We start from the raw sequence: 23,265 nt of genomic DNA, 5'->3' as shown, positions 1-23,265 counted from the left end.
CTCAGTAAGACAAAAATGCAAATTGTGCAAAGTTATTACACATACAAAAAGTTTTGTAGACCATGGAGTTCTACATAAATAAAAATAAATTAAATTATTCATGACCCCCACCACCATCAGAACAATAACAACCCACATACTATTCTTCATTAAAAAATTAAAAGGGATTTATATAAATCTGGGATGTTATACCAGGATTACCTGAAAAGAAGCAGGTAACCTATCCTTTGGCCAGATGACTATTCATTGTAATAGTCCATGGTACTCGTCTTTTTCTTTCTTTTTCTTTTCTTTTACTCTTTCCATTTCCTCCCATGTATTAACTACTTGTTAAAATTTTATCTATCCTTCCACGCTCAGCTCAAAAGCTATTTCCTCCATGAAGTCTCTTTGATTCACTACAGCAGGCCATTCTTGCTCCCTCCTTTGATCTTTACCAATATATTTGCCCCCTTCTCTCATATAACTTATAACATCATTCTTCATTATAGTTATTTGCCTGTATCATCATCTTCTCTATCAAATCATATACTTCTTGAGATTATAGGTCATATCTTATTCTTCTTTATCAGATGGACATAGGACACCTAGCTCAGTAGCTTGCAAATAGCAAATTTCAATAAATAAGGGATGAATGAATCCAAACTTACCTATGTCTTTATATCCAGGAATAGCTCCTACATGAATTCTTCTCCAACTACTCCAATTTGCACTTACTTTGAACTTCTATTGCACTTACAGTCAAGTATCTCACAGTTGAGCATGTAATCTTTTTGTCTTTTCATGTAAGCTAGTTTTATCTTCCCAGCTAGCACCATAAGCAAGGATAAATACAATGCCCTTTCCTTCTAAATGAAATCAGGAGTGATTTATTGATTCCATTGCTTTAGACTTGAATACTGTTGGGTTTGTGTGTGTTAGAAAAAATATGACAGAACTGGAATTTATCTGTATAGTCTTCATTGAAGGAACTTGAGGATATGAGCATAAAGCACATATTTTTAAAAATCACTAAGCTTTAGTCTAGAAGTACAGAGTTTCTAACTGGTTAGAAAAAAAGATTTAGTTATGTGTAAAGAAAGAAATTTGATTTATATGGTGGTAAACTTTTGTGACTTATGTTTATATAACTTGCTTTTAATTTATTTCCAATATATGTATATGCATAGTTGTCAAGTTTAGAGTTGTATGAAGACTTCATGAGCCCATTATATGAGTAACTACATGTTTTTGGTTAGTATACATTTATTCTACCAGTAAATAACAAATACCTGAGTTCAGAGACCATATTCCCCACCATGATTACTATAATATTATATACATTTGATATTTTAAAAATAATGAAACAAACATTTTTAGAATGATGTATGGAAATAAGAATCCATATAATTCCCTGTCTCCCACCTACTCCTTCAGAAGCTTATAAATGACTTTTTGAAATTTACTTAAATGAATGATATATGTAGCTTTTACTTTGTAAGCAAGTATCGATATATATGCCCTAATGAAAATATGTTTTTTCAGAATTTTTGGTACCATAACTATTTTCTAAAAAATTATTAATCTCCTATGTAATTATGAGGTAATTTACTTTCATTCCTAATCAAGGACTATGTTCTTTAGAAATCTTTAACTGGTTTCACAAATACATTTTAGTTAAACTCAGTTTTAAAGATTTTTACTGTCATAGGTATAACTGGTCAACTATATTCATAACTTCAAATTTAATTTGAGCCTGAAGAATAAATAATAGAATCCAGTAGGGAATCAGTATTTTCTTTTAAAGAGAAAAGGTACACTCAAGTAGCCACTCTTACCAGGTTTCCTACATAAAGCACCCCACTAAACTGTTCAGTCATTGGATAATGTTCCATGGCCATGAACAGAGTATTAAGGACAATGCAGATGGTAATTGCCAGGTCAACAAATGGGTCCATCACAATGAGACTGACGATGTGCTTCACTTTCAGCCATGGTTCACAGCAATCCCAGATCAAACATGTGTTAGCAAATTTATACCAGCATGGGGGGCATTTCTGTCTGGATTCTTCAAGTTCTAGAAGAAAAAGGGAGGAATATCCATGAATATAGTACTCAAAAAGCTTCATGTTAAACAGCCTCTGGCTTAAAATTTAAGGAAAAAAATTGCTTATATGATATGACAGACTAATGATAAGGAAATCTTACATACTAAGATCTCAGCCAATGAGATTAAAGCAGGTTGTAATTTAAGGTGGATATTGTGCAATCTTAAATTATTTTATAGTGTGGATGGGTCAGTAACATCTTATATTCTTTGCAAATTGCAAAGTGGAAAAATTATAATTTCCTATCTGAATTCCATCTGCAGCCTTCAACCATCAAACAATAATCTTCAGTTTTTGTAACAAAAAGACAGAATGTCTGCCACAACATGCCAGTCAGAAACCCACAAATCAGGCCCCCAAGATGGAATTGCACATTAAGCCTTCTAAGCCTTTCCTTCCCCTCACCACACACACACCTTCCGCATTTCATTGCTAACTAAAGATCACAAGAAATGATGGAAATGCCAAGCACTTAGAAGTCTACGTGCTTCCATTATTAGCACAAATTGTTGGAGAATTAGTTGTCTCATTAATCAGCTCTTAAATGATATGATATGGTCTTCATCTCTGCTTACAGAATTTTTTTAAGATGCCTATTCAAGTGTTACCTTCTATATGAGGTCTTTCCTTATCCCCTGAGGTATCTACTGGTATCTACTTACTATATGCCTATGTAAACCTATTTCAAAAACCTGTCCTACGGGGGCTATCAAAACCATTGCTTTCTCTTTAAGCCAAGAAGCTAAGAATTATAGTTTTAATTGTCATTAGATGAGGTGTTTCTTCCTAAAAACTCAGGGAAAATGTGGGATTATCCTTGATTCATGAGGATTATGAGGATTTTGAAGATGAGGGGAAACATCATCTTAGAAATTTCAACTTATGAAGAAACATTGTAAGGAAATTCTTATGAAGAATGAAAGAGAGACTATTAAGAATGAGGATTTGAGAGAAAAGCAAGATAAAGTTTCCTGTCACACCTGTTGAGATACAGAGACAACAAAGAGAAAGAAGACAGACATATCTTTCTTTATGAAACTACTGTAACCATTATCTTGTGAAGACAAAACTCTGCTATCTTGAATGAGCTAAATGGTACGGGACTTTGTTCTCAGGAGCATCAGTTCTTAGCAGCTAACACAGTAGATAATTAATAAATATTTGCTGAATTCATAAAGTGGGTCATCATTAGAATTGTTAAATGTCTGCACATTGCTTGTCTCCTCAGATATCAAAGCTATTAATACAGTTTTATTCTAAGAACAACACAAATTTTAATTGGTAAAAGACATCTTTAACAGTCAGTGAGGGCCTATGGATATCAAATGTGTATTCTTCATTTTATAGATACATTCTAGAGTTCAAATAGTAACCTGGTGTTGCACATTGATTAATGGGCATATTTCCATTTATTATTATAAAATTTTCTGAAGTACAATGAATCATGAAACATCAACAGTGGTTGCTTATTCACCTAAAACAGAAAGCAACAAAATCATCCTTTTCCAGTATACTTTCAGTTACCTTTTTTTCCTAATATGCTATTAAAATTCTCAAAAATCACCATCTGTTTTTTATATGATAAAAGAACATAAATTTTGTAGAAGAATGAGAAAAGATCAAATAAGGATATCCAGCACTGCATCTACAGAGCAGGTTTTGTTTATCCTCACACCAGGTAAATTTGGGCACTAGAGTAAAATCATATTTGTAGAATACATCCCAAAAAATGAATATAAAACAATACAACCAGCAAAGAACTAAGAACTACAGCCATCTCTCAATTATCTATGTGGATTAAACATGCAGTGGATCAGTCACAGTAAATATTTAATCTTTTCCACTCAAAGTGTCTCTAATTTACTTCCTAACTCTCTCACTGATGTATATTCAAGAAACAGAAGCTAAACTTAATATTAACCAAAGCAAAATAATGCAATGCATTTTAAAATGAAACAATTTTTGAACTGTTTGATCCTTTTGTGTCAGCCATGCTAATGTACCCTTTCATTATCCTGGATAATTAAGACTTGGCTGTAGTAATGGGGGGGGGGAGCTTAGAATGAGGATAGGTCAGATCAACAAAGTCCCACTCAACAAAATGAAGGTAAACAAGCCCAAGGTTAGACATAGAAGGAACATATTTTCAAACAATCAGATTACATGAACATAACATTACCATGCTACCATTTCTGAGGAACCAGAGAGATAAAGATTATGGCTACAAAAGTTAGATGTCAACAACTTTCTTGACACACAGCCTGTTAGGAACCTCAGTTTGAAAAGTTGGATGTTACTGCATAAGAAAGAATCAGATTCTCACTCTGTACAACTAATGGAAAATGGGATGAAAAAGTTAGTGATTAGTCCAAGGGTCACAGAGTCATAAAACTGAATCTTCCCAACAAATACTGAGGAAAAAGTAAAAGTTTCTGCACTCGGAAAAATGTGCACAAAGAAGTCACCATTGGCCACCTGTTTCTAACTTTCTAGTGCACTTCTATAATGTAGGTACCCATATTTGTGTCTTATCCCTGTGTCATAAGCTCCATGAGGGTCAGGTTGTTTCTTATTTAAACTCCTGTCTCTCCCAGGCCTCATCCAGGATTGCTCACTGTCTGAACTCAAACACTGAATGGATGAAGGAATCTATTCCGGGGTCACATCTCCATCCTGTGCTCCATTCTTTACAGATTTCAAATGAGTAAGTTCTTGGTATATTCACTTTGAATTTCACTTTGAAAGTCCAATTCTGTGATGTTTTTTTCCCTAAATAACTTCTTATATTTATTGAAAATCAATAGTACTAACAGTGCAAAGTATTACTATTATTGTGACTTACCCTGTCTCCTTCTCTACTTCCTGCTTTAGGGAGCAGCCATGCTGCTGACATCGGTAGCAGAACCACTGGCAGCTTCCTCTCAGTGGTTTTGCTATGGCAAGGAGCAGAAGCCCAGAGAATCTTCAAAAGACTTTACCTGGAGGGACAGGGAGGAGCAAGCTACTGGCAGCTGGGGGAGGAGAAGGAGTGCAAGCTAATGGCAGGCGAGGTTGGGGAAGAACGTACTAGAGTTTAATATTCCAGTAGAAATCAATGAAAAGATTTCTGTTACTGCATTAGGACATTAAGAAAACTGGGACTTGTCATATTGATTACATGAGTGTGATAAATACTGTATAGCTATACTTCTAGGATTTTTATGGTTGTGACTTCTAGGCTTCTGACACTTAAAAAAATTTCAATGAGTCTTTATTCAGACTGAAAAAAAAATTCAGTTGGAATCTGCCTGATATTGTGAGAAGCTGAGTGTACTAAAAACCAATTCATACAAACACACAAACACACACACACATACGCACACACACACACACATACGTAAGCCCTTAAAACCCATTCTGTCTCTGCACATATGAAAGTACATAAGACACACAAGTATTCCCAAAATCATGGGAAGCAAAGTATGAGTTCACTTACAATGTGGAATGAAATGAAAATGTCACCAAAAGTGAACCTCTAAGGAAAATGCTATATCTTATATGAAATAACAACCTACATAAGCTTCAAATGCACTTTAGTTATCTGCTCTAAAACAGCTGAAAGGGAAAAAAAAAATCTCTTTAGTTTTGAAATCTTTACTTCAGGTTGGACTAACTTAAATCCCTCTTCATATGAGAATTAACATATTTCTGAGAGTCCATAGCTCAAGTTGTATCTGTTGAATATAACTTTATTGAGTTAACATGCTCAACATTTATTATTAAACCACTTTCCACATTATCCTAAAAATGTGTTGCTGCCTTGGAAACTTATCTAGTAAAAAAGAGAAACAAAAGTAAAGAACACTTATATTTACCTGGAATCCACAGAAATTTCCTAGAGGCTAAAATGGGAAATCTTTAATAAAGAGTACATCTTGATTGTACAAAATGCAAAGCATTATGTGAAATAACAACTCTAAATATTTTTCTGGGAATTCATCAAAGCAGTTGGGTGGGGCATTATTGGCAATTGAGCAGTTATGGTATAAAACTGGCTACCTACCTTCCATTGTGTTGGTCAGTATACTGGCTATACTCATTGCTCTTTGCCTCGCAGAAGGGTCTTCTAGCAAATCTATGGACACATGATAAGAACTAGATCGTCTCTTTCTTATTTCTGTTTCTGTAGTGGTGCCCTGAAAAGAACATGCCAAATCAAGGAGCCATCATCCTCTAGCACAGGAAAAATCCATCAAGCATTCCTACAAAAGCAATTCATAATGCAGAAAGTGTGTGTGCTATGCTCTTTCAAAGCAAAGCACTTCACTAAGCCAGGCTTTTTGGAAGGTGTTTTGAGGATGTTAAATCAAGGATTACTAAGGGTCTAACCAATGCCATTTTGGGGAAACTTTTAAAAAACTATAGTAACATCTCATGTGTCGGAGATGTGCCCAGGTATTCCTAAATGAAGATATGGAAAGGGAAGAGATTAACATGACTATAAGCCCTGGCCTAGTAATTCCAGACCTAAAAGAGAGAAGCATATTTTTATTGAGGGATAAGACTAATACCAAAAAGGTGATACACCTAATTTAAAATGTGATATAGTTTGCTTTTTCTTAGTTATTTCTTTCCGGTTTGGTTTTCATGGAGATCTGTGGGGCAAGTACACTTGTGTCCTCTTGGTATACCAATATAGAAAGCCAGGCAATGTAGAGGGAATGGCTAAGACTAGGTGGAAAGGCTTTTTGAGGTTTCCTCTAGCCCTACTATGGGTGATATATAATTTAATTTACTGCCACTTTTTGGTTTATTGTCTTGTATCGAATTATCAGATATTTGTAGAAAAACAGACCTCACATTCAGTAGAAGTTATAAAAGGGATTTATAAAGTTGACCTACTGTTTTCTATTAATATTTCCAAAGAAAAAGCTATTTTCTTTTAGCAATAGAATCAGTGAACTCTGAATACAGATTGAAGCATACTTGGTTATTTTTCTTGTTTTTTTTAGTCTCTGTGGAAATGTTTTGCATGATTTCACATGCATAATTAATATTATATTGCTTGATTTTTCAAAAACAGGGAAAGGATGGGGGGAAGGGAAGGGTTTGGACCTCAAAACTTTAAAAATTAATGTTAAGTTTTTTAGATGTAATTGGGAAATATTTAACAAATAAAAATATATTTAAAAGAAAAAATGCATGTAATCATTAGCTACTGATAACATTTCTATATTTTACTAATTAAAATGGCTTCTATAGTTGACCTAATGTTTGCCTAACAATGAAATAATAATAAGTATGCATTCCTTGCTAAAATCTTAAGTTATATTTGAAATAGACACATCAATAGAATATCAATAATATATTATGAGCATATATACATATAATTGACAGATAGGTATACATAATTGGCATTCTTTTGATATGTCTCTCTATATGATGTATTTTGGCATACATATGGATTTGGTGCTTCTGTGGTTTAATAAAAATGGAGGCTATTTTCTGCACCAAAATTAAACTCTCCAGAAATTCAACATATCTACTTTGAAGAATCCAATGAATAGTACTGATGGAAAGACCAAAAAGTCAAAATCTAGGTCTATTACTCATCATGGATATGTCATCTATTAATTTTTTCCTCATCAGGTAAAAAGATAATGTTATTTTCATTCTTATTTTTCTATATAATCTTGACAAGTGCAAATTCTAGATCAGATGTTTCTTTGAAAATGTTTGTCTATACCAAGTTAAACTCTTTTCACATTAATTTTAAAGTCAAATTCAGAAGCAAAGCAAAATTAAGAAGCAAATAAATAACCTTGATGTAATGCACAAAATATGCTTTTAGCTAAAATTGTCCCGTGGGGCTTACAGTATTGCTTAAATTCTGCCATTAGAACTAGAATTTCCAATGAACTGAATTAATTTTTAAGAAATGATAGTATTAAATAAAGGCTTTTTTCATGTCATACCAGAACCCAATTTTTCTTCTGGCATCAGGCCCTTTAAGCCCCACCTCCTATCTGAGTTGGTGCACATTAAAAGTTAACAAAGGGAGTAGAAGGCCCATAAAAGATAGGGGTTACTTTTGAGTACCATCCCCAAACTGCCCTAAATCTGCCTTACATTCTTTTAAATGTTTTGTCTTGACTTCTTTATTAAGAAATAATAGATTTATGAGTGATTTTTTTGCTGATTCCTTACTTCTAGCTAAGCCAATACCCTCATTTCATGAATGTAAACATGATTTTTAACCATCAGTCAAGACAGCTGTGTTTGCTTTTTTAATAATCTTTCTGTCATTCACTGTAGCAGGTTAAAGAATTTCAAAATGGCTAGTTAAAGGGGAGCAGAACAGACTGCCTATATTGATCTCTATCAATTCTGGATTTTTCTAGTACTTATTTTCTCAATTTTTTATTGTATTTTTCAGGACAATTTGACACAAAAGAAAAATCTGAGAAAACAGGAAGAAAAAAGACCTACTAATTTTTATTATCCAATCTTAAGTACTCCTTCATAGGAGAGATAATTGAAAATTGGCATTATGTTTTTGTTTTAGCACCTTTTGCAGCATTAATAATTGGGATTAGCTAAAAAAAAGTTCATGAAGTGAATTGTAGTTCTGCAATTGTAAAAAATACAATCCATAAAAATGACTCATGAAACTCATTAAGGGCAGGAACTATTTCTTTGCTTTCCATGAAGCAAGTACTCAATAAATGCTAGTTGAATTGATTTGTCTTTGTTTCCCCAGAACTGAGGACAGGGCTTTGCACTTGCGGGTGCTTAATAACTTTTTGAAGAACTGAATTATAAGATCATAGATTTGGAGTTAAGAGGGACCTTAAGAGCCATCCAATCCTCTCATTTTACAGATGAGGAAACTGAGGCATTTGTAACTTGCCCAGCATCACTCAACAAGTAAAAGAACTCACATCCTCCTGACTCCACGTCTAGTGCTCCATTACTCCATGCTGTCTCTTCAATTACTTTCCTCCATTTGAATCTTTCTGTTCTGTCACAGAAATATCTAAAAGTATTTTGCCTTGCTATCCTAACAGAAATTTTCTTCCAGCTCCACTTTTGCTTTTCTTCACGTTGCTAGAAAGTGCCACTTGGAATAGCTGCTACATTGTTATAATATTTAGGGACTGGTTTGCAACAGAAAAGACAGAGATACTTTTTTAACTGAAATTTTAAATAAAATACATGACAAACAATGATTCTGGTGATGTCAATATCTGCTACCAAAGTGTGGTGACAACTAAAAAAAAGTGTCATTGTGTGTATTCATCAGTTAATTCCAAAATGATACACCACTCAAAGCAGGGTTGAAGTGGCCCATCTGTGGGCAAAATAATATCTTATAGATAATAGATCATTTTTCAGTTTAGTACTTAAGTAATAACAGTCTAGTTCATATAAGTTACAAATTCCCTTTGTTTAATTATTAGTAATGACTAGTTTGTTAAAAACTAGTGAACTATTTTGTAAACTCTAATTTTCCTGTCTTTAAATGAATTAATTCATATTAATCAAATTTTATACTATTAAGGTGAGTAAAGTGGTATAATGGAAAGAGTGCTGGGCTTGGCATCAGGAGAGGGCTGAGCCTGAATCCTGCCTCTGGCACCTGCCAGCTGTGTGACTGAGACAAGATATTTTACTTCTCTAAGTTTCTGTTTTCTCATTTATAAAATGAGCATAAGGACACCTATAGAATCTATATCTTGAAGGATTTTTGTTAGAAACAGATTAAGTAATGCATTTAAAAGCAACTTTCTAAGCTTGATTAACCCAACTCCTGACATTCAGGATTCTCTTCTACACATATCTCACTACAAACAAAAGGAAAACCCACTCACATCTGAACTAGCTAGTCCCAGATTTCTTGCATTCTTATGAATTAACTGTTTTAATTATCATCACCTCTGGCAGAAGTTGCCCAGCTGGTGATGTAAGGGCTGAAGGTCCACCAACCAGAGAAACCACGCCATTGCAATCCACTGAGCTGTGCATTTTTCCATTCATTGGCAATATGGGCAGCACCCGAGATGATCGGCTAGCCTGGCTAACATTACTGTGGCGCCGTTCTCCGTGTCTGTGTGGAACAAACAGGGAATCTCTTCTACTATCATTGTCTTCAAAAGTACTGTGCTCATCATCAGCAAAGTCATTTTCAGAGCCAATATCTTTTGCTCTACCCCTGAAGCTGAAGATGCTTGTTCGGCTGTTGCGTCTTGGAGAAAACAGAGAGCCACGAATGCTCAATAAAGACTATTAAAAGCAAAAGAGAGGAGGGGAAGAAAATTATGCACTTGTGTTTTGAAAATACATACATACATATATGTATGTAAATATATCTGTACATATCTATCTATACATACATATCTATCTATCCACACACAAACACACAAAATTGCACTTCTCATTTTACAAGTAGAAAAAAGACAATCTTTAACAGGAGTGTATGGGTACCACAATGTGACATCAGAAGCAATTATTGAAAGTAGTCTGAGACTTCCCATATGGATCTCTGATTTCTTCCATTTTTTCTTTCCTTTTTTTTAATTCTTACTTTCTCTTCCTATTCCTGTTTTGTCTTCCTCTTCACTTTTTGCTGCTTCTTTTTTTCTCTCTCACTTTCTTTCTCCCTCACTTCCTTCCTCCCTCCCTTTTTCCCTCCCTCCCTTCCTTCCTTCTTCCCTTTCTCCTTCCCTTCTCTTCCTTCTTTCTTTCCTTCCTTCCTTCATTCCTCCCTCCCTCCCTTTCTTCATTGTTTCCTTCTTCCCTTTCTTCCCTCCTTCCTTCCCTCCCTCCCTTCCTTCTTTCATTCCTTCATTCATTCCTCCCTTCTTCCCTTCTTCCCTTCTTCCTTCCCTTCTTTTCCTTCTTTCCTTCCTCCCTCCCTCCCTTACTTCTTCCCTTTTTTTCATTCCTCTTATTTCCATCTTTTCCCTTATCTCTTTCTGCTATTCTAATTAAACTTTAATTGGACCAGGAATATCCCAAGACATCATAGCCTTGTTAGTATAACTCAGGACTAAAGAGTTTGATGACCCCTACTCTAGAAGCTAATCACAAATATAAATCCAATAGAAAGTAAAGATATACAATACTTACCTACATTTAGATTCTTGAAGAATAAAAATAAACACAGTAAAATATCACCACAGCAAGCTGAAGATGCTGATTTTAGCACTGGGAAAAATAAAATCAATCTTGCCTCTAGATCTATTTAATTATAGTACAAGGAGCTGCTTCTCCTCTTCCTTCTGAATATTTTATTAAAGTCTTCATGAATAAATAAAACAAATCAAGCTGGAAAGAACCAATTGATTCACTCCCTGCTTTTTTCTCTTCAATCTGTCTCAGGAAATTGAAGTATATTTTATTTACAATAAGTGAATGACCCAGTTTATCTAATGACCTGGTCACAAATTATAGAAATGTTAACATTTTCTTAAATAGCTTATTCATTTCAGTGACTGCTATAATTAGAAAGACTTATTTAATTATTTTTTTATGGATGGGCAATGGTTATGATGAGCCAATTTTCAATCTGTTTAGTTTCACTAGCCCAAATTTGGTGTGATCTTTTCAAGTAACCTAAGCTAAGTTCGATTATGTACATAATATAATATCTGTGTTTTAAGTAGGTATGATTCCTGCTTTCAGTTTAACTTGGCAAAGTGTCTTTGCAATTTATCTGACAACTTAAAAATTTTCAAGACAATTTAACACATCTGTTGTTTTGAAGTCTTTGCAAAATATTCAGATGATAATATAATATTTATTAAAAAGTATATTTTATTTTGTTACTTGGAATTTTCCTTTCTTTATTGTTTTACATATATATGTATATAGGAATGATTTATATATGTGTATAAGTATATATATCTGTATATATACATAAATATGTATACATATATGAATGATTTTCAGAAAACTATCAGGTAACTAAACTAAACCTCTTATCTTTTTATGACACCTATGTAGCTTCATGCTGCTAGAATTTTAATTATATCTGAAAGTAGGCTACTTTAGGGATTACTATCCATCAGAAATTATCTAATTTTTGCTATCTCAGAAGGCCAGAAAAACATGGTATATCATCAAGGAAATGAATAAAGATAATTTAGAAAGTGCTCATGATGGGAATATATATTTTTATTAAATGAATGCATACTCAGCACTATATTCACCAGAAATGATGAAAAAATTAAAATGTAATAAAACACTCTGTAAAAGTATTTAAGTTTCAGAGGTGAGATATTGACCCCCCCACAAGGGCATAATGTACATATGATGTTTGCATGTAAATTGGATTTGTATGGCATTTGTCAGCCTTAAGCTTATTCCTCACCTGATCATCATCATTTTGTTTCTGACATGAATATCATTTCCATAGCAACCAAATGGTATGACCCAAATAGAAAAAAGAAAAAATAACCAAATCAAGTGAAATTCTAAGGAACAGAAATCTATTTATGTGTGGGAAATTAAAACCTGAGAAGATAAACTATAAAGCATCAGAGAAATATTTCCAAATAAAGTGTCTTTGCTCAATTGACTAAGCTGTTAAAAACGACCCACCTTTTCCCAAATACCACCTTTCAATTAGTTTTCAGTAAATATTTCACACCATAGAACAATGGCCAAATATGATAAAGCCCAAATCTGGCCCATTGCTTATTTCTATATGGTCCAAAATTAGGACTGATTTTTTCACATTTTAAAGTATGATAAAAACTTTATTTAAAAATGTAAAAAACATTATTAGCTCATGAGTCATACATGTAAAATAGGCAATAGGGAGTTTGCTGACCTCTGCCTTAGAAGATACAACATTGAGAATTGTCAAGTAGGCTGTAATTATTTAACCTAAACTCCTTACTGCAACTGTAAAAAATATTTACAGTTTCCACATCTTTCTTTTTTCTTGTCATTAAATATTCTTCTCTTAGGTTAACCATAGCTAAAGCAACAAATAGATTATACAATGGAAATTCTGTGACTTTTGGAGAGGCTAGAGGAATAATGTAGTGGATAATGAATTAAGATACTAGGTCATGGAAGAGACTTGAGACTCATCCAGAAACTCTTGAAAAAGCTATAAAAGTTCTACAATGTTTGATGAGATGCTAAGAAGCTTTGATTTAGAAATGCTAAATGCTATCTATTTTTGTTTGCAGTTTTATCATATTAAAAGAGAAGTCATGTTTGAATATGACTGATATGAAAATTTGCTTGGCTTAAGTACACTTATTTGTTACAAAGGTTTTATATTTCTTTTTCTGATGTTGTTGTTTTGGGGAGAAAGGGACAATAACTTCTTAGCTGAAAAAATAAAATTTGATTAAGAAAAAAGAGATGAGCCATGTTACTGATGAACTACCACTAAAGAAATCAAAAGAAACTGGAGACTTATTTGGAATGATAACATTTGTTGTCTCTTTAAATGATTCAATTTTATAAAATTATGCGAGAATCAAGAAAAGTAAGGATTTTGATGAAAACTGAAAAGGTGCAGGGTAGGGGAAGGGGAAAAAAAAGAAAGTTAAACGATAACTTGTATATTTAAAAGGAATGGCAAGTTGTATGTAGTATATTTGTAGTTTCATGTGCAATCATCTTTTTTATTATACTGTGTTATGGAATGCTTGTGTTATCCCAAAGGCTAAAAATAAAATGGATTTTAGAAAAAAACAAAATTGAAAATGTGATCCATGACATTGGTTCTATATGTTTAGCTCCTAATACCATTGGGAGAGGGAGCATTTTCAGGGTATGGATTAGTGAGAAAATGGTTGGTAAATGGTTGGTAAAAACTTGGGGGGCTGCTAAAAAGATGAGATAATTTTTTATGAACCTAATTTTCATTAAAGCTCAGATAAAGTGCTTTTAAAAAAGCATAGTCACCAGAAGCATCTTCACATAATTAATCAGTAGTCTTTGGGTGTCTGTGACCTTCTATTGAGAAAATTAGTATCACAACAAAATTTTTACCGTAACAATTATGATGACTATAATAACACCCTTACTAATGAATAGAAGGCGGCAGAAATGATACAAAAAGAATAAGTATTTGATCTGGGATGTTGAATAATTGGGACTATGACTCAAATGAATACTAACTAAAATAATATCCGATCTCCTAAGTCTTGTGGAACCTATAAGGCAAGGTCAATGATTACCAGATCATAACTTTCAAACTGGAAGAGGCCGTAGTGATCGTTTAGTCCAACTTTTTCATATTACAAATGAGGAAAGTGGGGAGACTAAATAACTTGCGCAAGGTCACACAGATTTACTATCAAGAGCTTTGGTAAGGCACAGCATGGGGATGATATGTGCTTATGGGAAGTTCTACCCCATGGGCTTCTAGGTCTTGGAAGAAGCCAACGACAAGCAAAAAGAGGCTCTTTTGAGTCTGAGGATCTCAGCCAGGATGGAAGTATCTTTATTCTTAGGGGATTTGTTAGTGGAGAGTTTCCACTTAACTTAAATAATTATATAAATATAAATATATCCTAACTAGCAAAATAGGATAAATGACAACAAGAAAATATAGGTAGCTGGTCTAGACAATAGTTCCATTATAAAGCTGAAGTAAAGCTCAATACTATAATATCTTTTTATCTTATATTTTATGAAGCTTCTCCAGGAAACTAGTTAATTTGCAAGGGATATACATGCACTGTACTCACGGGGACATGAGACTGTGCATATGAGAAAGTAAAGAAGTTATCCTTGAGAACATTAGGGATTCCTGGACATACATCTTTTAGATGAAATCTAAATGTAAAAGTCCTGATAATTTTTTAAAGACATCCTCTGAATTTCTATGAATAGCAATCCCTTTTTCAAATTCCCATCCAAGGAATTATTCATTAGCATAGGGAACTCTTGTTATGTGAACTCCCCTTGCCAGTGCAGACTACAAACTCCCTATGACTCAGGAGCTATTTTGGAGGGGGTTACCTGGGCCATAATGCAGTCAAGTGACATTCCCAGTGTGATACAGCCAGTGGAAATGTTACTCTTTGCCTAAAGTTCTAAATTTATTTGAGTATGATTCCTATTAAAATTTCAATTGCAAAGCATTCTGGTTACACCTTTAGAATAATTTCCCATCCCCCTACTTGTCATTGAAACAATGTCAGATGTAATGAACTGCTCATTTTTGATGGTGCAAACAGCAGATAGACAATCTAATTTCCCTTTCAGATCTTAGCATATAATATTCTTAATAAACACTTGATGATTGCTATTCCCCACTATGCAGCTAGGTGGTACAGTGGATAGAGCATCGGTTCAAGCATGACCTCAGACACTTGCTAGCTGTGTGACGCTGGGCCTGCCATTTCACCTCTGTTTGCCTCAGTTTCTTATCTCTAAAATAGGGATAATAACAGCCCATACCTCCTAGGGCTGTTGTGAGGATCCAATGATCATTGTCAAGTTCTTAGCACATAGTAGGTGCTGTATAAATGCTAGCTATTATTATTACTATTAATGGAAAAGAGTGAATTTTAATTGCTTGCATCTATTAGTACAGGTTAAGACTGATGGGCAACAGGAGCCTCACCACTCAGCAACCCATTGGATAGTGGAGACACTGGCAAGGTGGGAAATGGCTCTGAACCACGCATCCAATGTGGTACTCTATATACAGATATTGTAACTTCAAATATATGAAACCAGTAAAAACTCTGGTTTCCAAATAGTCTACAAACTCATAAATTTCTTACTAAGTTTATTCACTGCATAAGTAGTTCACACATTCTTCAAACTGACCACAACAAATGTCTACAGTGATTATCAATTTGGCAGCATTATCCTATGTATCCACAAGGCAGTCTACCAAAATAATGAAATTTCTCCCTATGGGCTTGATTGCTGCTACCAGGGAGGTAGAGGTGAATGGATCTCTTGAGCTGAATAATTCTGATACACAGTGGGGTCCACACTATGCTCAACATTAACATGGACCCCCATGAATTGGGATAGGAGAGAAGGGATGGAGAAGGAACTGGGTTACTTAAGAAGGGCAAAACTAGACCAAATTGGGAAATATAGCAGGTCAAAGCTCCTGTGCAAATCAGAGTGGACTGGGCCTGGGAATAGCCCTTGCACTTTCTGCATGGCCAAGACAGACAGTCCTAGTCTTTAAAAAACAAACAAATAAAACCCTCCAAGAAAACCATCTTGTACTAACATACAAATTCCTTAACCAAAAAATTGTACCTGGTGGGGAGAAGAGAACCTCTTCTCATAGGTCAGACGATTTCCTTCTATGGAAAAACGGAAACCTTTCCTTCTGATACTATCTTCAGATTCAGATTTGTGGAATTCCTCTTCCTGCTTCTCTTCTTCTCCAGATTGTTCTTTCTGCTTCCTTTTCTTTCTCCGGTTCCTCCTTTCTTTTGCACTTTTTGAGCTCAGCTTTGATGCCTCTGAAGAGCTCTCTGAGAAGCCTCCTACCCCCCCAGTTCCACTGAATTCTCTTGATTCTGCAGATGCTGCTGCTGCCGCTGCCTAGTAGGGGATAAAGTACATGGTAGTTGTATGCAGCTACATTTTTAAAAAATATCCCTATCTTTATCATTAGCAAGATCATATAAAATGTCTATTTTCTATTAATGAAAAATGCAACATGTAGTAATACTGACCTAACCAAATATGGAAAAGCAATATGATGAAAAATATTGGGCTTAAGAAACAGAAGACATGAATTTGACTCTTGACTGTGTTTTACTAGTTGAATGACAATAGAAAAGTCATTTAGCCACTATGACCCTCAGTTTCCTCATCTGTAAAATGGGGATTAGGGAATAATACTTGCATCACATACTTGATGGGGTAGCAAAAAGAATTAAATGAGATAATGTATATAAAAGTGCTTTAGGCCTTGTAAGTCAAGGAATTTTACAGAAGCTTACATATGGTCTTAAAAAGAAACTAGAGCAGAGACTAGTCATATCATACTTTAAAATGATTTTTGATATAACCAAGAGACTCCAATTATCACAAGACTAAGCTCAGTCTTTGTTAGTATTTAACTACATGTTAAAAAAGGCAAACAACTTCATAAATGAACCTCTCTGTTCCCTGTAATTATGAACCTAGTGAGTGCTTACCTTTTTGCCACTCATTCATTTAAAAACAGTCTACTTTAAGTGGTAGCACAAATTAATGCTATTTAATTCTGACAAAAATATTTTTATTCTACTGAATAAATACTTTTCAGTTTGAATGGATAAATTGAGGGCTTCGAGTATAGGATAACAACAGAGACAAACTACAGATCATATATATTAGGGCAAGCTAGATTGTAGGAATTTATGTGGCTTAGCTAATTAATGATTGTACAGTATTTGAAAAGCTCCAGCTACAAACTGTTAAGCACCATCATTACTGAACAAGCATTTTTCATTGGTTCTGTCATTATGCATTTTAAGACACTCCGTGTTTAAAAGGAACAAAGTACTCAACAGCAAAAAAATGGTATAAATAGGTGACTAAATTAGTCAGTGGCTTAGGGAACTGCTTCCAGGAAATTGCCCTCCAAATAATAATAAAGCATATTCTTTTCTCATTGTGAAACTTTATAATGTCCACATGCATGGAGTTCTCAGGGAGTGAGGAAAGATGTCATGAATCAAAATGACAATTTACATATGTTTATGCCAGCTTTATTCCATGTTATTTGGCACACTTTCTCATCCACTCTTAAGAAGTGAGGAAAATAAATAACCATAAGTAATGAATAGGTCTTTGACATTTCCAGTTTCTATGAAACACTTCCTGGGCAGTTAGAACTTTACCCACTCGGAGGATGCTGAAAAAAAGGAAGCTACCACTTGATTAACCACCTGACAATACCTGAGCTTCTTCCTGCTGCTTCTTAAGCTGTTCCAACATCTGCTGAAACTCAGCCTCCTTCTGCTCTGCCTCTTCCAAGGTGGCCTGGTTCTGCTCCTCATAGGCCATGGCAACCACAGCCAGGATCAAATTTATAAGGTAGAAAGAGCCCAAGAAAATGACCAGCACAAAAAATATCATGTATGTCTTGCCAGCTGCACGAAGTGTCTGAGAAAAAAAGGGGGGGCAGAGGAAGAGAGGATTTACTGCCCATCTGCCTTCCATGCAAAGGACTATCACTGGTTTGATCCCATTACTACATTTTTAATCACTGAAAGTCATTTATCTAACTCAGGTCTCACCAGTTGATAAAGATTTTCCCAGAAGTCCTGAGTCATCAGTCGAAACAGGGACAAGAAAGCCCAGCTGAAGGTGTCAAAGCTTGTGTAGCCATAGTTGGGGTTTCTGCCAGCTTTCACACATATGTATCCCTCTGGACACTGCCTGCAATTAGATTAGAAGACAGAAAAGAAATTAGATCTGCACATTTGTTTGTTAATTTTTATATGTTTATAGATTTTTCAATAGCTGTTTTACATGATAAATTCAGAGAAAGGAAAGGGAAGGAGGAGCAAGCATTTGTTACTCTGTGTAAAGCTAAGTACTTTAAATATATTATTTCATGTGATCTTTACAACAACGCTGGGAGTTGCTCTTATTATCCCCATTTTACATTAGGAAATGGAGGCAGACCAGAAGTTAAGTGACTTGTCCAGGGTCACACAACTAGTAATCACTGAGGTAAGATTTGAATTCAGATCTGCCTTGACTTCAGGCTCAGTGCTCTCTTCACTACACTACCTAGCTGCCTCACTTCCATAAGGGCCTTTTCTATTTAGCTCATTTCATCCTGCACCAAACATTAGGCTAATTAATTCCTCAAGTTCCTGAAAAACTATTAAACAGTTTGATGCCAGGTTTTTATTCTGAGTCACCTCAATATTCAATGTTCCTTAATATATCATTAACATATTTATTTATGAAGATGACATTTTCACTAATAGATTAATATACCCTTCTTTTTTTCTGGGACCTGACAACTAAGTATAGAGAAATAATGACTTGTGCTATGCTATTTGACTCTGGAACATTAACTGGATTAATAATTATAATATTATATTATGTATAATATTATGTAATATAATATTAATAATAATAATAATTCTGGGACAGACCAGAACAAAAACTTTAGGTTCAGATTCACTGTGTGGAAGCATATTAAAAACTTCACTTTTAACAAAACTGAAAAATAGTAAGAAAAAATATTTTCCTCTAACACCCTTTCCAGACTTCTGGGAATAGCCCTGCAGAAAAGTGGGTGGTAAACAGGTCAAGGACAAGAAGGCCTTTATTAGAGAAATAAATGAAAAGTGATAACCTAACATTTATCTCGTCTCACTTACATTACTGATGTTCCCACTCTTGTGGTGCTAGGACCCACTCTAGGGAAGTGACCTCTTTTTCATTGAAAGGGAGGAACCTCATGCCTCAGATTCAGAATATTGATCTCTCATTGATCCTTCCTGTTTCCTCCTTTATAAATGGAATAATAATATCTATTTCCCAAAGCTGCAAGGATTAAATGAGATAATATCTGTGAAGCACTTAGTACTTTATGGTACATAGTAGGCTTCAAATAAATCCTTCTTTGTCATCTTAATGGATAAGTCAAACTAAAATCCTTCCGCCAGTATTACTGTTCACCTAGGCAGTGATGTGTTGGTAAATATTTGACAAATGGCTCTCAAAAAAAAAAAGTACCCATGACATATTTTTAAAGTTTAATCTGCATTAATAACATTTTCTCCATCATTTTCTGAAGTCTAGTCCATCAACAAAACAATAAATCAAACCCTGATTTGTAGTGTTTGCCAATTTTAAAGATGTAAATGCCCACACTAAACATTTAACAGTTGGCTCTAGTGAACAGGGGAGCTGGATTCTATACAGCCCTGGCAGATATTATAGCATTAGTGGTTTTTATGTAAAGAACATAAAACTACTGTACTTGACTTTTGAACTTCTGGGGACAAGTGACATCTTTATTCATCTCAGAATCCCTCAGAGCCTTGTACAGTCCCTCATATGTAGAAAGATCTTAATAAATATTTGTTGAATTGAATTTGGCTAAATAATTTTTTAAAGTGTAGAATCTTTCCAAATGGAAATTCTGTCCTCACAGATATTATTCTTTTCTCCCCTTCTTCTAATTAATAATAACATTAACTAACATTTATATAGCACAATATACCAGGCTCTGTGCTACGTGCTTTACAATTATTAACTCATTTAGTCTTCAAGAAAACCCTGTGAGGTAGGTGCTATTATTATCCTCATTTTACAGATAAGGAAACTGAGGCAGACAGCAGCTTAAGTGACTTGCCCAGGGTCACACAGCTAGTGAGTGTCTAAGGCCAAATCTGAACTCAGGTCTTCCTGACCCCAGGTCCAGCATTCTAACCACCTAGCTGACCCACTATTGGATTTGGAGTCAGAAGACCTATTTTTGAAACTAGCTCTAAAATTTGTAAGTTGTATGATTGTGGGCAAGTCACTGAAATCCTGAGCACTGGTTTCCTCATCTGTAAGAAGGGGACCCATAAAATTTTACATAATCTCCTTCACAGGACCATTGTGAGAAAAGCATTTTGCAAACTGTATGTACCCATCAAGGTGGGACTATTATAAACCGTAAGGTGCTATATGCTGAAGAGATGATATCCAGGACACAGGCGGAACCTTCCAGGAGTTTACACAATACTAGATAATATCGTGCATATGAACCCCAACCAAAAATAATCCACTTCTTATGACTAGTTTTAATTTTTTCCTTCTTGCTTTTCTTCGTACTTGATCAATTTGATGTGGACAAGGAGAGTTAGTAATTGCTGGACATGAATGTTTGAAGGAGGTGCAAATTCATATTATGCCCACCCATTCTGGGAATTTTGTGAGAAGAAATTGGTGGCCTGGTGGATAGGCAGATAGCATAGCATGGCATGACACAAAAGGAAAGAATTTCTTACCCTGCATCAGAACTGTTACCACAAAGCAATGCATCATTTTGCCCTTCCAAAATGTAAAAATGACCTATTTAAGGAATAAGAAATAATAAATTGTAAAGCTGAAAGTATTTAAGCCAATATATCCATATACTCAATGTCATAATTTTTTTTTTCTATTTCAATAAGAATGGAGGCAAACTGAAAAGGAAAAAAATTCTGGGTAAGAAAAATGGACAAAATGATCACTTTATTAAATATCATAATTTATGCAGAACCAATGGCAGTATGTTCCATTTGCTAACCAATCAAACTTTTGAAGATCAGTATCAAGACAAGTGGTACCACATCAAACTGATAATTATAGCTAAACCTAAACCAGAACTATTCCTAAAACTGTGCCAAAAAAAAAAATTGGACAGAACTATTAATTCAAGGCCCTTTTCTCAGTTCAGAAGGTGGGAGGGGAAGCCTAGCTGCTATTAAAATACACTTATGCAACAAAAGGATTACTTCATATTTTTTAAAATCTGGGTGCATAAATAGATTTGAACATACTACCTCCCTTATTCCTCCAAATCCCCCCACATTCCAGCCTTGTTTTCTGTGGGCAGAGACATTTTTTGTCTTCTAATGAAGGTACAAGTGAAAAAATGATCCTTTTTAATTTGAAATGACAAGCCTGCTTCTTTATGGATATACACTTCCAGAGCACACTGGCAAAGCATATGAAAACTATGACCCAAAGCAATAAATTGTGACCCGTTTTCTGTCTACCTCCTCCCTTCCCACAATTTAATTGTGACAGAACTAGGGTTAAATAACATTGGCAGCATTTAAAGTCTATTCAAAGCAGATGGTCTATAGAAAGGCTTTTTTTAATATCTTTAAGTCTGGAAGCAAACCCCTCTGTTACTAAAACTGATCCCATTTCTCCCAGTGTAACCTTGACTGATCTTTCTAATTCCTAAAACAGTGATGAGTGATGTGATTTCATGAGATTCCTAGGATATGGTTGTAGAAACATAGAGCACCTGAATGACATCTTAGATTAAGTGAATGATACCAAAAGGAGCTATTATCAGAAGCAAAAGATTAATAGAAATAAGCTGAAAAAAACTGAAACATTTAGAGAAAAATTTTAAAGGGCTTCAGCTTCTTATTGAGGGTCTTATCAATGGAAAATGATGGAGATGACATCTGTGATGACAAGAATTACAAGGGACATATGATGAATTTATAGTAATTTTCATTACTAAAAATCTTCAATATATAAAAGATTATCTGCCATGGAAGAGCTAAGACCATGATGGGGTATGACCATCCTATGTAGAAAATATAGTGAACTCAAGCTAGATAAAGGTAAAACAATGGCAGGAAATTTGCAAAATAGTTCTAAAGTGAAATTTACTCACATTTATACCATTCTTTCTTGTGATAGTGTATACCTAACAAGAAAGACTTTGATTTAATCTCTTCCCACACAGTCTGATAATTCTTTACTTATATATAATCATAAATAGTAAAGTATGAAGAATGTTAGAGGCCCTTTGTTCAAAAATGTGTATCAGGAATAAGCTAAAAATTGAATTTGTAGTGCTTAGTTTTATGTAAATTACATAAATTAGGATTTTATCACCATGATAATAGTACTCCTAGCTTTAGGTATCAATGTTAAAGGAAAAAAGTCATCATGGCCACATATACGCATCATCATCAAATTAATTAACACACTAGTTGTAAATTGATTTCTTCTGCCATATTAAAAAAATTGTTAAAAGTAACTTAACTTCTGAGTTTCAGTTTCATCTAAAAAGTGTATTAGAACATTTCCAATATTTACATTCAACTTTGGAATTGTATGACACCTAGGAGAAGTCAGATGAAATGTATAAGGCAAGGAGTACAATACAATGGAAAGGACAGGCTCTGGATCCAGAGGACCTTGGTTCAAATTCTTCTTCTGATGCTTATCACCTGTGTGATCATCAAGTTACTTAACCTCCTAGGCCTAAGTTCCCTCATCTTTAAAATGACAGGATGGGAACTCCCATAAATACAACCAAATCTTCCTTATCCTTAAAAAAACACACCCATCATTAAACTCTATTATCTCCTCAGGCTATCATCCTATATCTCTTCTCCCTTTCTCAATGAAGTTCCTGCAGGGCTGGGATGGGGGCTGTCTATCCTTCTTGCTTCTCCTTCCTCTTCTCTTACTCATTTCTCAACTTTTCCCAATATGGTTCCCAGCCTCATCACTC

General features: G+C 34.6%; 1 protein-coding gene across 1 annotated transcript in view; it reads right to left on the bottom strand.

The window, feature by feature from the left end:
- Positions 1 to 23,265, bottom strand: part of LOC140505806 (sodium channel protein type 2 subunit alpha-like) — a 114,657-nt gene that overhangs the window by 70,495 nt on the left and 20,897 nt on the right. Inside the window, exons 8-14 of the mRNA XM_072612189.1 lie at positions 21,026 to 21,089; positions 18,302 to 18,443; positions 17,961 to 18,167; positions 16,323 to 16,613; positions 10,002 to 10,349; positions 6,130 to 6,262; positions 1,818 to 2,056 (exon numbers count right to left, since the gene is read on the bottom strand). Of these exons, the coding sequence (XP_072468290.1) occupies positions 1,818 to 2,056; positions 6,130 to 6,262; positions 10,002 to 10,349; positions 16,323 to 16,613; positions 17,961 to 18,167; positions 18,302 to 18,443; positions 21,026 to 21,089 (1,424 nt within the window). The remainder of the gene's footprint in view (positions 1 to 1,817; positions 2,057 to 6,129; positions 6,263 to 10,001; positions 10,350 to 16,322; positions 16,614 to 17,960; positions 18,168 to 18,301; positions 18,444 to 21,025; positions 21,090 to 23,265) is intronic.

Source organism: Notamacropus eugenii, chromosome 5 (genome assembly GCF_028372415.1).
Source record: "Notamacropus eugenii isolate mMacEug1 chromosome 5, mMacEug1.pri_v2, whole genome shotgun sequence".
In the NCBI taxonomy this organism is placed as follows: Eukaryota; Metazoa; Chordata; class Mammalia; order Diprotodontia; family Macropodidae; genus Notamacropus; species Notamacropus eugenii.
This window is presented reverse-complemented; position numbering and strand designations above follow the sequence as displayed.